The 18,504-nt window shown below is 35.3% G+C and overlaps 1 protein-coding gene across 3 annotated transcripts in view; it reads right to left on the bottom strand.

Moving 5' to 3' along the window:
- The window catches only part of RPS6KA3 (ribosomal protein S6 kinase A3), a 73,997-nt gene that overhangs the window by 16,728 nt on the left and 38,765 nt on the right, over positions 1-18,504 (bottom strand). For 2 of the 3 annotated variants that reach the window (XM_005516682.3, XM_005516681.3), the window contains 11 exons: positions 16,501-16,581; positions 15,441-15,520; positions 12,910-13,016; positions 11,243-11,280; positions 10,725-10,867; positions 7,568-7,638; positions 3,196-3,284; positions 2,866-2,930; positions 2,666-2,768; positions 2,372-2,496; positions 505-630 (listed from right to left, as the gene is read on the bottom strand). In XM_005516682.3, coding sequence (XP_005516739.1) covers positions 505-630; positions 2,372-2,496; positions 2,666-2,768; positions 2,866-2,930; positions 3,196-3,284; positions 7,568-7,638; positions 10,725-10,867; positions 11,243-11,280; positions 12,910-13,016; positions 15,441-15,520; positions 16,501-16,581 — 1,028 coding nt within the window. The remainder of the gene's footprint in view (positions 1-504; positions 631-2,371; positions 2,497-2,665; positions 2,769-2,865; positions 2,931-3,195; positions 3,285-7,567; positions 7,639-10,724; positions 10,868-11,242; positions 11,281-12,909; positions 13,017-15,440; positions 15,521-16,500; positions 16,582-18,504) is intronic. The other variant, XM_014249687.2, reaches the window with a different exon arrangement.

Here is an 18,504-nt window from a genome sequence, read left to right as displayed (position 1 = left end):
ACATAATTAAGTAGCAAGCTGTTCAATAATTCAAAAAGAGAACTGCCTCATAGTATAGGATTTAAAGACTGGGGTTTTTTTTCCCACTTATAAAGCCTACTAATCCATACTCTTGCTTTCATAGTAACCATTTTGTCCCAGGTTATTACACAGAAAGACAAAAAAATCTTATCACTGCAGTTCTGGGAAATCTATTGATTTCAACTGAGAATTTAATGCCGTCAAAGAAGTGCTAGAAAGATCTATAGAATAACGTAAGAACAACATTAAAAACCTTGCTGAAAGCCAGGAAGCCAAAACAGAGTTGAAGTTTATTCTGGAAGTTATACCAGACTGAAAGCTGTTATGAACTCCTTACCCATTTGAGAATTTATGAATTTACTTTTACAGTTGCAGAGAAAATATTTTTATATTAAAAAAAGTTGATCTCTATGTTTCTCTATGGCAAATAAAAGATGGCCAATGCTAAAATCTGAGAAGTGCTGTTTATAACAAAGTAATTACCTTTACAGCATATTCCATGTTTGAAGCTTTATGAACACATCTCTTGCAAACAGAATAAGAGCCAACTCCAATATCTTCCTTTACTTCATATCCATCAGTAAACTGAATGCTGTTCCTGTGCAACTGCTACCAAAATAACATCATCAATTGATGAATATTCTTAATATGTAACTGATTTTTTTATTAAAATAACTTTTTAAAAAAATCCTATTGATTTGCTTAAAATTTTAAACTGATTACTCTACTAGGTCAAAGTGGTCTAAATCCTCACTATCTTCTGTTCATATTAGTACAAGATAAATTATATATTAGACATATTGTAAATAATGCACACTGTATTCTAGAAACGGACAACATTATTTTTCTGATTGCTGCTTTACTAATTTAAAAATACAAACTCCAAATCAAAGAAAATCAGAAGACTTCAAGATAAAATACTGATACAACAATGGTAAAGAAGTATCAATGTTTTTATTATCTGAATAGACAATGCCAGCTGAAAAATTCAGACATACTGAATGGAATCAAGATTGGCTGGAATTGCATGGAATGGCAGTCAAAAATCCTTTCACAGAAATAAAAAGCTGAAAGGAGGACAAGTGCTCACTCTTGTAAAGGAAGGAAATGGTGTTCTAGTGTATGGAGTTTGTGCAAAGGATGCAAAGCATTTGCAGGAAACCATCTGGGTATCCTGCAGCACAGAAAAGAGGAAATAGGAGTGAGGAAGTTGTTGAGGGGCACAGAGGAAAGGCAGCAGAGAAACCTTTACAAGACAAGGAAATCATATACAAAGAGCAATAATGCCATCTACAAAACTGTGGGAATGAAGCAGCACAGAGAAGCTTTGCAGAAACTTCTAGCAAGATACCAGGATCAGAAATAATTCTGATGCATATATCAAATCAGAAAGCTTATTGAGAATAAAAAAGTATCTAAAGTTATATTTTAAAAAAATGTTATTACACATGAAACAGTAATGTGTAGAAAGCCACGATGCAACAATTCTAGACGTAAGAGTGTTAAAGAAATACAAGGGCTATTCATGTTCTGTATAAACTGCTTTTAAAAATTTTCTCAGACATTTGCAAATCACCAGTGCAGTGAAAAATACAAATAAACCAAATCATACACCACACCATTTTATTCCTACCTATACATTAAGAAGTTTTCAACACAATTTAGATCATGAGTTGGTTTTCATGACTCAGTAATTAGAATTATTAAAAGCAGAGAGAGGAGACAGAAATACAATTTCTGCAGAGGTCTCCTCTTCCAGGTGCCAGCCTCACAATTATTAATGCAGGACACTACTGGAGTCATTCAAATACATCAAGAAAGCTTGAGTGTGCACTGTAACACTGACTTGCATGTACACTGAAATCAGTCTCAAAATAGCACAGAGTAGCAAATCAAGTGGCTTGGGAGGGACAGAATATGTCCTGGATCATGGATGCCAAGATGCAGAGCAGTCCAGAACATCCAGATACCATTCACAATCATACTCCAGTGCCTCCTACTACTGCATTGCAGGAGTCAACTGACATTTTCATCTATGGGGAAAAAAAACAATAAATCAATATATCTGTCATTCCACTCCACCTTATAGTTATGGCTTGACATTAAAGAGTTAATACAGCACAGATGGTAGAATGTTTTCATTTTAGGTTGAAGCCTATTTGGACCTGTAGCTGCTCAGTAATTAAACAGGTCCTGTACCTTCAGTGATTTTGTTTGGATAAAAATAATCTGATCTTTACTTTTCTTGTATAAAAGATGACAATGATTTTGTCATGCTACTTAATTCTGTGACAAGGAAACAATCCATCCACAAGAGACAACACTGATTTTTGTTATTAGATGTACTCACCTGGACAATTGAATGCACTCCAACTGTCTGCATTGCTTGGCTTTCATCATCTGATGCAATAGCTACAAAACTAAATCCCCGAAAAAGTTGATGTGCATTAGCACTGGGTGGAATACCAGGCGAATCTGAAAAATACATCATCTATTTACAAGCAGTTTTTAACATGTAGATATGAGCTTAAATACTGAAATTTTGGTAGCACCTTGGATTTGTAAAGACAACTATTTCTAAATGAAAACATTTGAAATTCAAATTCTGTATTTTAAATATGTAAATTCATTCATATCTCTTTACCTTTTGGAGTTTTTGCTGTAAACTCAGGGTCAAAATAAAATGTATCTTCAGGTCTGCCAGTTGCAGGTTTAAAAGGAGGATGAATTTCTCTCCGGTACAATTTCTGAAGAGAAGGGACACATTGTAAATGGAAAAGTTATATGATACCATAAAAGACTTAACCAAGAAATTTACTGATTGAGTTTTAATTAGATACTCACATTCCAATCTATTTTGGAAAAGAATGCATGCCTCTTAATTTCTTCTACTCCATCTGGACCTGCTCCTTTTATAAGGAAGAAAAACGTCTATGAATTATTTTCTTCTTGGTCAAAGGAATAGTTAGCAAAATCATATTTCTTATTCTTTCTGCATTAATTTTAGATGTATGACTAGCAGAAATGATAATACTTTGGTGATCACTTGAAGGGCAAATTACGTTCTTACTTTAAAGCCTGTTTTACACAGGAAACAGAATTCTAGTAAGTTTATTAATCACTGATGTTATGAATACTATGATCAAATCTGAAATATTCTCCTAAAAACTTTACCTAATCTGTTTGCTGGATTTCTTTTGAAGAGCATTCGCAGGAGACTCTGTGCTTCAAGACTCAAGAACTGGGGCATTCCAAGTTTGGCCCTAGAGAATAAAAAGAATTAATAGTATACAAACACATCTAAATAAGAATTAACTCTGCATTTCCCCTGTCCTTTGCCATTCAGCAAGTCCATAATAAATGAAGTAGCATCACTGAGAAAGTGCCTTCAGACATCAGACACAGAGCAAAAGTGCTGTCAGTCATGTAAACATGTTTGGGTTTTTAGTTAATTTTGGTTTTTTTGAGTAGTATATTATTTTCAGTAATGACTCAGAAACTTAAGTACAGGATAAGGTAGAAAAACATGTAAAGAATAGCTTGAGGATAGCAGTTTATAAACTTGTAAATTTTCACAATATGCTTTGATCCACTTATAGGTTCAGCTACTAGCAAATGATACCAAACAAAACATTCTGATAATTATATAATAGAAGGGCTACGAAAAGTATTACACTATGACACACACCAAGATGACCCAGGAAACAAACTAGAATACTGAAACTGAATTAAGGCAGGACAGATCTTTTGGGATTAGCTGGTAAAAAAAAATAAAAAAATAAAAATAATAAAAAAAAAATCAATTCTCTTTTTCTTTTTGCCCCCCTCCCCAGTCTGTTCCAAATAATACTTTCACAATTTGTCAGTAAGATTTATGTTTTTGTACTTCTTTTATTTAATTTTGTTTTGTAATCCTTGTCATATTTTTTCCTCTCCATTTAACATTGAGCCTCCATTCTCTCATTGTTACCAGGGCTTACTTTTTCTTGTAACTATAATAGTAAGGAGGGATATAATTCCCTCCTATTCATTACTAATTCAACCTGTAGCTTGTGTTTTTCTGTAACAGTCCATGACACAAGCTCTGTTTTTCAAGCAGAACCTGATTCGTTGTGCATTCCAGGTATTTGTCGATATTCAGCTCCGTGTCAACTTACAAGTAAGCGCATACGTGCTGCCACTGATTCACTATTCATTACTTTAAAACTAGAATTTACTAATTTTTCCAATCCTTTCAGCATTAAAAAGCTAGGGCAGGGAGGAGGAAAATCTGAAAAACTCTGGCTTCTTTGGCCTCTTCAGTAACATACTACAGACAGATCAAAGCCACCAATGGGGAGGAGAAATGGGCATCCAATTCTTCCTGACTGGCATGCACCACCACCTTTCACAAACTCCTGTATCAGGCACATGACAGAGAAGGAAAGCCAATTGCCAGGTCCTCAGAGTTCCTATATTATGCAATTACATGAGTGACAGCAATTTTTTTCTGACATTCCTGATGGACAATGAGAAAATTCTATATGAAGGCATACCTCTTAAGCAAAGGAGAAAGATGTTTAAAAATTTAACTTTGCTGCTGCAACTTATGATTTCTTTAAGCTGCTGGTTTCCCAGTTTTAAGGTAAAAGCACAAGAATAAACAAAAACTTGATAATGATGTGAGAAATAAAGAACCCCCCAAAAAATTAGTTGTAAGAAGAATGCATTTTCTGTGGATTTTTAGGAACAGAAGGTAAGAAAAGCAATATACCATAAATATACACTATGAAAACCAGAATTGACATTCACACCTGTACGTTTTAAAGTTTTATGAAAAATTTAAGGAAAAAATATACTAGGTATGTGCAAAATAAAAAGAAAACATAGACCAGAAAAAAAGTGTGAACTTATCAGAAAACACTTTAAAATATCTTCTGGTTTTCAGCTGCTTATATAAACAAAAGAAAAACACTTCTATGCAAGATAATACTCATAAGCATAGGAAACATTAAAAGAGGGTAAAATGTCTATGTATCATAGAACACTTTCTGTGCAGCTATTTGAAACCATTAACAACTGCAAAGACTAGAAGGTAAAAAAAGAAATTGGAAAGGGCATTAAGAGATACATTCTCAAATGAATTCTGGAAGTAATTACAGAATCTTAGAAACCTGTAATTGCTTAAGTTGGAGAAGACCTTTAAGATTATTAAGTCTAACCATTAAGCCAGCACCACCCAGTCCACCACTAAACCATATTCCTATGTGCCACATCTTTTTAAAAAAACCTCCAGGGATGGTGACCCTGGGCAGCCTGTTCCAATGCTTTCAATGAAGAATTTTTTCCCCAATATCCATCTAAACCTCCCATAGCACAACTTGAGGTCATTTCTTCTCATCCTGTTGCTTCTTACTATGGAGAAGAGACCAACCCCCGACCTGGCTACAGTCTCCTTTCAGGTGGCTGTAGAGTGACAAGGCCTCCCCTGAGCATTCCCCAGAATAAACAAACCCAAATCCCTCAGTGGCTCCTCGCAGGATCTGTGCTCCAGACCCTTTACTGGCTCCATTGCTCTTCTCTCGACTTCCTCTAGCACCTCAATGTCCTCACAGTGAGAAGCCCAAAACTTGGCACAGCATCTGAGGTGTGGCATCACCAGCGCTGAGTACAGGGGGATAATCACTGCCCTGGTGCTAACGGAGACCAGGCTGCCATTGGCTTCTTGGCCACCTGGGCACACCTGGCTCACGTTCAGCACTTGTTGACCAACATTCCCTGGTGCTTTTCTGCCAGGCAACTTTGCAGCCACTCTTTCCTAAGCCTGGTATGTTCCCTTAGGCTGTTGTGACCCAAGTGTAGGACCTGGCACTTAGCCCCACAGAACCTCATCCTATTAGCCTCATCCCATTGACTCAGCCTGTCCAGATCCCACTGAAGAGCCTTCCTAACCCCCAGCAGATCCATATTCCCTCTAATCCAGGTTGGGGGCACCTGCAAACTGACTCAAGCCCATTGCCCAGTTTGTTGATAAAGATGTTAAACAGGACTGGCCCCTTGGGAACACCACTTGTGACCGGCCAAATCAGCTGGATTTCACTCCATTCAGCACTGCTCTCTGGGCTATGAATGACTATGAACATCGATTACCTGGAGAAATGCAAGGATATTCTACATGGCAGCTGAATACAGAAGATATTTATAGCAGCAGTGAAAAGACTGTTGAGGAACAGAGCAGAGTCACACGCAGGCAAAGAGAAGGAGAGAAAGATGTGACTCATGAGACACAGATAGAAAAAAATGCATGGCTCCTGAAACGAGAGTGCAGCAGAACTATCTCAGACTAGCTTCTTGTAAATAGGAGGTAGTCAGAAGGAGTTTATGCTTGCTGTGAATAGATAGAACTTTTTAGTTAAAAGACATTGAATAATCACAACATGAAGATTTGATCTGGCATGGTGCTGAGGCAGCAGAAGAAACTAGAATCACTAAGTATATTTGCAAATAAGATGAAGAAGAAAAACAAGGGCAAAGAATAACATAACATGTATGCATTATGAAAGCAAAAACCAGGAAAAAAAAAAAGAGTGTGTCTTCTAGTGGTTTTCACATTCTAATTACATAGAGAAAAGATGAAAAAGTTCCATATATTTATTTTTCAAAACAGGCTGTTAGTGCAAAAGAAATTCCAGCTTTGATATATTGGTAGACAAGTGGTTAACAGGACTGAGAACAATGATAAACAATGAAGCAGAAAATAAATGAGAAAACTAAGATAATCTTATGAGCTTCCATGGAAAAAAATGGTATTAGTTAAAAATAGACAGAAACAGAGAAGTGAATCTATGATATGAGGAAACAGACTTGTTTGTACAGTGTTTGGCTACAGTCCCAAAAATGGGGCTGTTATGCCATAGGTTGTATTAGTTTAGAGAATATATGGGGAATTGGCAAGGAAAAAAGCAGACCTTCATTAGCAAAAACAAGAACATTAACTGCATGAAGGAAAGCAATTCCCACAATAGACCTAATGCAAAATCTATGCTGAAAATAGCAAAGGGGAAAACTGGAGCTTAGGCGAGTCATAGGAGAGTACAGAAGGGAAGAGTATTGGGGAGGCAAGTTGTTGGCAGCACCATTAATATAAAGAGGTAGGATGAGGAGCTGGTAAAATAAAGAAGGATAAGGAGTGAAAACACTTTCTCAAAAAAACTCCAAAAACCTAAAACAAAGGAAAAAAAAAACAACCCAAAAAGGAAAAATGCACAGGTTATCAAAAAGGATAAGAAAGTTAAAAAATACTATGGAAATAAGATGGGAGAGATCATGTGGTTGGAGAAGTTATTATTACAGATTAAAGAGCTGCTATGAAATCCTTTGTACCTAGTATGGTGGAGGAATAGTGAAGCAAATTAGATAGGCAGCAAAGGGAATTAATAATATGGAATAGGGAGTGAGGATTTACCAGTACCTTTGAAAATGAGGGAGGAGTAGAAATTAGATATTGCAGCCCGGAGGGCATCCCTGTAGAATACCTGATGAGATATATAAATAAGAGTGTACTCACTTGAGAATCATAGTCATGGTTTCTTTTCTGTCTTTCCCTTGGAAAGGTAGAGTACCAGTGAGCATTTCAAACTGTATAGAGTAAAACTTTCATCAATTACATTACCTGGACAAAATCTAATTTTTGACAAAACTACTTAGCATCTTAACCTTCCAAAATTCATGCATGTTAACAATCAAGTCTGCACAAAACAATTTCATTGTACAGTTTCAACTGCTAAGAACATTGAGCAGCCTTTGCCATTTTTAAAGCTGCAAAATATTTTCATATATTGATAACTTGCTTTACATCCTTTTATCTGAACAACTTAAACTATAATGTTCTGTGTTTCATTTCTGCCTAAAAAGTTTGTTCTAGGAAAACTTCATCTGTACAACTGTATTTTTAGTTTTAAACAAAGGGGAGAGGGTAGGAAAAAAGGTTTTCCTTTCAAAAGTTAGTGATGGTTTCTCCTCATGCAGAAATTTTTAAAAAGGTCAAAATTTTGAAAATTGGCATGTACATAGCCTTCATTGGGAAGGGGAAAAGGTTAGCTGATTGACAAAGACATGCATGATGAAAAGTGGTTACTATATGCATACAGTGGAAATAAAGCCTGAAGGAACATGGAAGAGCTACACAGTACGTGCATGCACATTCTACAGTGCCTGGCAGTAAGCAACAGACACTGCTAAAATACTGATTTGTTCTGAAAGTGACTGAGTAAAAATAGATAAATATAAAGGCACTCCTGTTGGACTGCATGCATCCCTGCGTACTGCAGAGATATCGGATCTAAGTGAGGCAGTGAAGATCTAAGTCAGGCAGCAGTCATGGCAGCAAACACTTAGGCAGAAATCTGATTTTTTTTTGTTTAAAGATTGCAAGATAATTTAGTTCAATGCAATTTCATGGCATACAGTTAATGACATCAAAATTCAAATAATTATAAAGGAATCCTCTGAACAGCTAATGCAAACTTCAGTCATCCTGAACACAAGGTAACCCACTATTCCCGTCTTTTCTGGTATGACCCAAACATTCAGCCTCCTAAACATAAAAAATGTATGTGGATAACTTGAATAAATCATGTGTGACTATAGTATTTGTAGACCTACAATAGGAGCGTGAAGTTGCACTAACAGTATTCTTTAAAACACCATTTTATTGAAATAAAATTTGAATTTCTTACTGCCATCTCTTCACTACTGCGTAGATACTTTATACTCTAGATAATATTTTGTACAGATATATTAAAAAATTAAATTTAATAATAATGCAAACACAAAAAAAGCCTACTTTTAACTTTAACACTTAAGACAATTGTCAGGAAGATGTGAGAGGGATAAGCCAGAACTATAAGAAGAAAAAAAAATTGTTTGTGGTTTAGAAAGATCTTCACAAGGTGCACTTAAAAAATTAAAACCTTTTTAAAAAGGTAAATTTGGACTGCTCCACTTACACTTACATGAAATACAGGTTCTTTAGCAAGCTCCTAATTTGTCATAAAGACACATATTTGTATTAACAGCTCAACGTGTATTCTTTGTCGCCCCTCCCTAATACTATATTCCAACATTAATAGGCCAATAAGACTTAAAGAATAAGCCAACATTGGCCTTCCCTACTTATGTTTTATTTCAGGAGGAGAGTACCTCAGTGCTTCAAAAAACTTTAAATTAATGTTTTTACTTGTATGGCATTCCTTAAAACTGTCACTGTTTTAAAGAACAAATTGGAATATAGTTCTCAACAATGGCTTAAGCACACTTTGTGTCTAGCAGCTCAAGAAGCCAAATAATTTGTTGAAATATTTTTAAAGTCTCCATTTCTATAGCTTCAGTTCACTCTAGCTACTGTGTACTTGCACCACACCAACCATCACTTGAATTTTTGATCAGCTCAGAGATTAAGTATGAGTTAAAAGTGGATACTTACAGATTGGTTATGAAAACTACAAACTATAAATACAAGCAACAAAAGTATGTCCTAGAAAAACTGCACTATATTTCATATACTGCTTTACAGAATTTGGTTTTTAAGGTCATATTTTTGCATTCAAAGTAGAAGCCAAAGTATTTAACATGCAGTGCACTTAAGACTGTGAAAGCCACCCCAGACACAGCTAATATCTTACAGCAATTTTCAATTATACCACATCCACGTGATAAACACCAAATTATGTTTTCCAGCTTTATAACTTAAAGCTGAAGCTTAATTATGTTTGTGTTATCAACAAAAAATATTCTGAAACTACACTGTAATTATCTTTTAATTGACTGTTCTTAGTAATATGTGTGGTTGTGAGGAACGTGTGTGCTTGTCTGGAGAGAGTTCAGTTATCAGGTGCTACTTTTACATAGTCCGTTTTCAGATCATAACAGCATTCTAATCATTGTAAAGCAATAGGATGACCTATATTCAGACACAAGAGTCCTTCTTGTACTATAAAGCACACACATTAGTTGTACTATTACAGTTAAGTAGCAGAAGCAGTAAGAAATGCATTTATACAATTATTTAATTTCCATGTCAAAAATGCACACAAATATTTTAAGTATTAAAAGTCTTTCAAGCATTCCTTAAATACAAACATGATCTATTATTCTTTTCCAATTCAAATTCCATATATATATATTTCCCCTGACCCTGGAACTTGACAGTAATTGCCCCTTGCAGAAACACCATAAGCAACTGAGAAACTATATCCCAGATCAGCTCAGTGTCATTTAGATAATTTTGATGTGTGAGAACAACAGTTGTCATTATTCCACTAACTTGTAATGACACCGTAGACTCTAATTAGAAAGTTACCAATCTCCTTTTTCCTCTTGAATGTAAATTCAAATTTAAAATGTGAATATGAATTTCTTCCCCACTTTGGAATGTACAGCATTTTTCTGTAAACTTCTGTACTTCTCTTGTTCCCCATAACATTCAAATTACTACAAAGTATTTGAATTAAATGGTAATAAAAATATAGCATATTATTGGTGTTGATATGATACCTAGTCCATGTTCTTGATCAAACTCTGTGGTGTTATTAATTTCACGCATTTTAGACTTCCTTTGTAGTTAAAATTCATATAAAGCTCACGTTAGGGGTCAGTGCTTGATTTGTTTTATCAGACCTGTCAAATCATAATTTTGCTATTATTTACATTTACCAGAAACCTACCATTAAAACACCAAAAGACCACCAGTCTGCACTCTGTGTATGGCCTCGTCTGTTAACAACTTCTGGGGCCATATATTCCACTGTTCCACAGAAAGAGTAGGCTTTTTTTTCATGATCAATTGACTCCTTACTTAAGCCAAAATCTGCAAGGAAAAAAAATAATTCCAAATGTAATTTTTTTAAAAAAACCTCTCATGGTTGATATTTTCACCTTAATATGAAGTGTTATGCTTTCATCATTCGTATATACAGCTGAACACTAATATGGGAATTAGAGGATTCTCCTTCCCTCCCCCCATTATCATAGGTCCATAACATCAGATATACTTGTAAAGGCGGTATCATATTGGAATATTTACAGATTTAATTTATTTCAAGCTAATTACACTACTTGCTTCCACAGCTAAATTACCCATCCGTTAAAATTACTTATTTTCTCATATAGGTTTACCAAAAGCAAAATGCAAAGACTTAACAATGAACAGAAGTTATCCTAGTATTGCAACTCTTTTATTCACCTGTCAATTTGATATGTCCTTCCTCATCAAGCAGGATGCTAAAAAACAATAAAAATAATATAAAAAACAAATTAAAATATCTTTTAAGTGCTGTTTCAGACAACATACTGACAACATTTAGGAACAAACAGTAGAGGATACACAAAGACAGGGAGAATTAAACATGCATGGAAATGAATTATTAGAAGATACATTCAAATTACACATTTTCTTCTTCTACTCTTTCATTTTTAAGATTATGAAACAAGTTTATTGGAGTTTTATTCAACTATTTGATGAAATTCAGTATGCAGTAACAGTTTTGTCCACCTGCAGCACATGCAGCACTATTATCATTGTTAAAAACAGAGGCAAAGTTCTATTTCTCTTATACCAACTATGTTTTCATATGCTTACATAACAGGTATTAATTTGTAATTACTATTTCAAAAGTTATCGATCATTTCAAGTAACACTGAGTAATAAATATTCTCATGTTGTACCGAAGAATAGGACCCAAAGCCACTGTACTCAGAGCACATCTTAGGCTTTCACCTTTTCACCTCAGTCACAAAAAAGGCCACACTTCCCCGAGATGCCAACTGTTCTTGACCACCACTGAATATCACTGCATTGCAAAGCATTCAAGAACTGGATTTTGTAACACCTCCTACACGGTGGATTTAGTTCCTCCACCTGCATTTCATCCTGGGGCTAAGACATGACCCAGACCCCATCCCCTTCCTCTTCCACTCTGCAGTAGTTTCCATGGTGGGAACCATTAAAGCATGTCCTCAAGTGCCATATGCAAACACTGTCTTCCTGCCCAACAGCAGATCAACACTTCCACACAACTTGGTGTTGTCTGCGGGCTTGCTCAGGGAGCACTCAATGCCCTCATCCAGATCACCAATGAAGAAGCTAAACAAGACTGGTGCCAACACAGAGCCCTGGGGAACGCCTCTAGTGACCATCCCCTGGCTGGATGTAATTCCATTTACCACCACTCTCTGGGCCATCCAGTCAGTTTTTTTACCCAGTGAAGAATGCACCCATCCACACCATGGGAAGCCAGTTTCTCCAGAAGAATGCTGTGGGAAGTGGTGTCAAAGGCATAGAATCACTGAAGATAAGGGGCTAGCTAACATGTATGTCTCAAACACTGGAAGTCATATGGCTCTGGGGCCAACCACAGATTGTCGGTAATAACAGATAAGAACTGCTAGTAATAAGCAAGGATTGCTGGTAATAACACTGTGAGAAAGAACAAGACGTGCCCAGAGAAGAGGCCATGCAGAGATAGGGCAGCTCTTTTCCGGGACAACATCCTTGTTCTAATTTCTGAAGATAAGCACAACCCGGTAGAGCACAAGTGTGGGAATGAGGTTGAGAAGCAGGCATGGACTATAGGGGAAGAAAAGACTGCCCAATATTCCCAAAGATCCCCAACCCATTTCCAGAAATGTCTGAAAGAACAGAAAGACTTCCAGACAGTCTGAAAAAACTGTCTGAAAGACAGACTGTGCCTAACAACTAACTTGTATAAATTAGCTCATAAACCTTCCTCACCTCCCTCTGTTCAATTTATATAGCAAATTACCAAAGTTCAACAGTTGTGAAAAAGTGCATAGGAAGAAGTGCTACAGAAACGAAATTAATACACTGCATTTCTCACATAGGAGACTTACTTTTCTGGTTTCAGGTCCCGGTATATTATTCCAAGACTATGTAGATGGTCTAAAGCAAGTGCTAATTCTGCCAGATAAAATTTAACATCATCTTCTGTGAACATCACCTGAAAAAGTAACAATGTATTTCACATGTGAAATCTGAAAAGGTCACACCAGCACCAACTAAACAACAACAGGGTTTTTCAGAAGGGTTTCTTACAATACTTGAATTCATTTCTACACAAAACACTAGAAAATTAAAATTTCTTGGTTACACAAAAACTAGATATTTTATAACCCACACTATTACATACTTTAAATACTTGGATATGCTTGACAAAGAACTTTTAAAGGCATTATTCTTTCTGAAAACTGGGAGATTATCTGTTTCTGATTGTTCAAGAAAACAGAGAGATATGTTGTAGTGAAACTGAAATATTTCAGAAGCACTTAAAGAATGTCTTGGTTGGATGGGACCATTTCATTTGCAGACAACAAATGGACCAAAGAAGTCCAAACGCCTTCATGAATTTCCTCCATGAAGTAAGAGAGAAGAAAAGTATATGTATCTTGGTTTTGGAAAGAGTGTTTCTAGGGATTTTGAGAAAGAAGTTACAGCGATGGTAAAAGCCTCAAGGTGCAGTCTGAGATACAACTGTAGAAAAGGCAGATCAAGGAGTAAACTACGTGAACAGCATGCATAGGAGCACAGGGAGGATCCCAGGTAGCAATCCCACTTTTTGGATTTGGAAGATAAACTACACTCTGTTAACTTGCATTGAAATGAACATATTGTACCAATATATCAACTGTTGTGATCCGTGACAGAATATATTACAATTCAACTCTTCTGAGACTGCAGAAACAGGTAAAACTAAAACCAGAACCTGCATGATTTTATTTTATTTCAGTTACAACTCAATTATTTTATCTGCTTTGTTTTTAGAATCTAAGATGGATACCTAAGATAAAGCATATAGACCCAGAAAAAAGAAATGGCAATAAGGAGCAAAACTGAATATTATTTAAACAAGAGTTAAGAATGGAGAATATGTTTCCTCCTTAGTAGTTTCATGAGAGAAAGCGATACTGAAGCTTGTACAAAAGGTTGTTGCTGATGTTACTTCTACGAAAGAGCCAATATTTAGTGCAGGCATATTCAAGAAAGGAAATCTCTATAAGAAACATTTAAAAGCTCAAATAATAAAAGATCCCATGAGGGGGATAATACACCCACACTACATTCTTTAAAACTGTTGCATGGGACTCATCTTTACTAACCTTATCATCTGCAGTATAGACATCTAGCTTTGAATTAATCATCTTTCCCATTGTAGTCAATAGGAAAAAAGCAACAACTTGTAGTTCATCTGAACTATCTCAAAATCACATGGAGTGGTGGTATGAGGATGACATTAACAGCATCCAGCATGCCTGTTTCACTCACCAGTTATGAACACTTTGCTTAGATTCAGGTACCTATAATGAATATTGGTCATCTAACCATGTTAAATTTTATATAATATGAGCAGCTCAAGACTAAGAAATCATCAGCAGGAATCACCAATATACATTCTTTTTGGGGAATCAATAATGAACTATGAACTTAAAGAGAAAAGTATCTCAATTTTAGAGCACTAATAACTTATTAGTTATCTGTGGCAAAACAAACAACAAAGGGTAACTTGAAACAGCATCATCAAAATAAATGTAAATTTATAATTTATGTGGTCAACACAGAAGTAATGTACATCTACATACAAAGTAAATTCCATTCTAGTCTCCTCTTAACAACAATACCTTTGAAGTGGTGACCCAGATACTGTTGTAGCAAAAGAATATGGAAAGCAGCTACAACTGCAAGTCCAGGCTACAAGATACACACTGGATATAGTGTCTCTCCTAAGAGATATTTGCTGTGAGTTTTTGAACATGAGTAATGGAAAACAATTTTTTTAAAAATATAGTGATCTATTAGATGCTAACATTTATTTTAGGAACTATAATCAAATTAAATTGAGGTAATGAAACTCTTCAAAGTTATTATTTCCTATATCTATAAGACATATTACCATTATAACAGAGGCAAAGCATTCACTTTTTGGAAATTAATAAAATAAGTTGAATACAATTCTCTTTTTAAATATTTGCACATAATGCAATTTTGTGTTCATGGATTAAAAAAAGAGTATCTTCTCTGTCCCTGAATTCTGGGCGTTAAAACTAGACATAAATTTACTTTATATAAATCCAGGTTCAGAGTCTTATATTTAAACACGGTAGCAACAGAAGAAAATTAGGCCAGGCATAAAAAGCAGCACAGAAAGACTGCTTGTCTACGACTTTTTTCAGAATTAATGTAAATTGCCATCAGCCTTTGCACGAAGTGATGGTGCAAAAAACCCCAACCAAACAAAAAATGAAGCTGGTTAAAAAGAGATTAAAATTTTATTCCACAAAAACGGAATTTAAAATGTAAACTCTACTAATACAGACACTTTACAGTCAAATTCTATCAACAGACAATTTTTCAAATTTAAAAAGTGTACCTCTTTGGATAAACGTGTAAACAAGTCTCCTCCCCTGAGAAAATCCAAAATAAGATACAGCTTCCCTTCTGTTTGAAAAGCTGAAAAGATAAATTAAAAAAATTAAATATCACCTAACTTTATCCATGATCAGAAAAACAATATACCAAATAGTCCATCCTTATTTTCATTATTAAAATTAATTTCTCTTTCTCCTTTATGGGAAAACACAGTGAAATGAATTAGGTAACTGATCCTCTACCATGGACCAAGTAATTCCTATGTATGCTATATGAAAGTAAAGCAAATCACCAATAAAATTCCTTAAAAATAAACTTAGGTTAGCCAGCATTTCGTTCCAGATTTTAAAGTAAGAAGCCAGCTTTAAAAGGGCAAACTAGTAACTAATGAACCTTTAAAAATCTCTAGAAACTCAGCTTAACAGGGACATTTACTGTAGTTTGCAAAAGAATGGCAAATAAAATAGTGAAAGGCACATGAGTTAAGCCACATTAGAAAGTGAGAGACATGAGGTTTAACTGTAGGAAAAAAAAAAAAACCCTAAAAGAAAAATATGAAAAAACCCCAAACCAAACCGAAACAGAAACTCCCCTTCTTTTTCACATGTTAGAAGTACTGATATCCTCTCCCCTTAACACATAAGTATTCTGTTACAGGTGCTCAAACTATTAAAATTAAAAGGCTAATTTCCACCAATTTCAATGCAAGTTGAATTAATGCCATTGCATACATTTTCTATAGAATCAACAAAGTAACTGTAAGAAGTAACTTTAAAAATGTATGTCACACAAAAGATTAGAGGTTTTGGAAAATAATGGCTAGTTCTTAATAGATAAATGCTTTTAATAACATAAAGGGCTACAGAGTCTTAGTGCCATAAAAATTTACCACTGCAGGAAGTCAGTTGTGCTTTTACACAAGAATTATTACAGAGCAAGTCTTTGCACAATTGAGACTTAACACACTCAAGTTCTATGATTTTCAGAACCACAAAGCAAATGTTAAAAACTTGACAAACACACATTTTCATGCTATGAAAATGAATTTTTCTGCAACTCACCATAATGTAACTTGACAATAAAAGGATGGTTAACTTCTACTAGGATATCACGTTCCATTTTTGTCCGAACCCGATCTCGAACTACAACAGAATGTGTGCAAGATTTAAAAAATATTTCAGTATTTCTCATATGTTTCCTGATGTACTTCCCATTGTGTCCTGTAATATTATAATTGTCTGCAGGTCATTATACTGTACACAGCTGAGAACTGAGAGAATTCATTCCACATTTATTTCTGGTAAGTATCTTTATATGTTTTGATTTGCTTCAGTTTTTGCTATTGACAAAACCTAACACTAGGCAAATAAATTTAACAAAAGCACATGAGAAAACAGCCACCCTTCATTCAGTCTGCTTTATCCTTAGTTAACCTTTTAAACATTACAGCAAAACTGCTACAACTATGTATAGAAAACATTCTGCTACTGAAAAGCATAGAGAATTCAAGTCAGAGCAAAACAAACACAGTATAAATAAAATACTATCATAAAGATATTTATATTGGCTTAACTCATAAAATAACTGACACTAATAAAATATTAAGTCCTTTACAATTTGGAAGGGGTTTTTTTTTCATTTCCTTTATTATGAACTTAAAATTAAAATACTATTGGTTCAATGTAGTGTATACTTCAGATTATATTTTTGATTTTAAGGACACTTACTGAGAGTAAATGTGGATGGTGGAATAGATCAGACATTAGAAGCAGTTGCTGCTCAAGCTGTCTGTGCTGTCTCTCCATGGCTGCTCTGAATGGGACATGTAAGTGTCCCAGTGCCACCAGAGATTAAACCCAAGCGAGCACCACATGCCAGCAATGCAGGAATATAGGCAGAGCAGTCAGCTGAGCACAGCACCTGCTTCAGCTGTTCTCCACAACTCTCCTGCCAGCTCCAGTCAGGGCTTGCTTCGTATCTGAAGCTCTGCATCAGCCAGGACACAGACAAAATTTGGAACTCTGCACAGGGGAGGAGCTATCAAAGTTCGCTTTCAGTGGTTTAAGGTGCTGTGTTTTCCTCTTTCCCTCTATTCTACATTTTCTTACTGCTCCTTTCGTAAGTGATGTATCTTCCTGAAAGAAGCACCCCAGAGCAATGAAGTCACATCCAAAGTTTAAGTTGATGGCATTCCTTGTACAGTTAACAAGCCAGAGTTCTTAGATATTAAAACATAAGGCAGAAAATAAAAAAAAAGAACAAGAAGCAAAATTCTGTTTAGGCATTTATCTATCTTTTCCCAGAAACAGGCATTTGCAATATTACAAGTACTTATGAAAAAGTTACATAGATATGTTTTCATGAACGAATGAATACAACTATGAAGTTTCCATCTGCCTGCAGAACACAGTCCTAAAAATGGATCCTCATGAAATAAGTGCTCAAATACAGAGCAAACATCACATTTGAATGGTGACCTTTGCATCTAAAGCCATTAAAATGTCACAAGACAGTTGTGCAGCTTAACTGTTTCAGCAGTTCATCTGAATTACAAGACTGAAATTCAGAATATTCTTCGGTTTTTTTAGGCAGGTTCAGGTGAGAAATAACTTTACGAGACTTTCAAGTGCCTGCAGTGATGCAACAGTTACATGGAAATTATGGACTTAACAAAACCACAAGCAAAAAAAGTGTAAAGAACTGAGCTCAATTCAGACATCTGCATAAGCCATTATTTGACTTGACATCTGATTTTTGCTTGACTGTAATTTCCACATGCGTTCTACTGGAAGCACTGGTTTTTCTTAACATATTTGATTCCAGATGCTCTAGCAATGTTTTGGCTCTGTTTCTCTCTCCACATCAGAAAGGGGCACTGAGCGATAACACCTTCTATCAGAGTGTATTAATAAACTAGTCTCTGCAGTAAACAAAATTATATGTGTATATATATTCTTGGATCTGCTCTAAACATGAAAAAGTTGGACTGTATAGTTACACCAGTGTGTTCTGGCTAATACAGCTGCATTTTTATGAAAATATTCTCTAATTTTGATTTGTGGATC

Source organism: Pseudopodoces humilis, chromosome 2, assembly GCF_049639895.1.
Source record: "Pseudopodoces humilis isolate 2021_Gansu_Grassland_sample_001 chromosome 2, ASM4963989v1, whole genome shotgun sequence".
Lineage (NCBI taxonomy): Eukaryota > Metazoa > Chordata > Aves > Passeriformes > Paridae > Pseudopodoces > Pseudopodoces humilis.
Note: the sequence above shows the minus strand (reverse complement) of the source record. Positions and strands in the feature narration are given on the sequence as shown.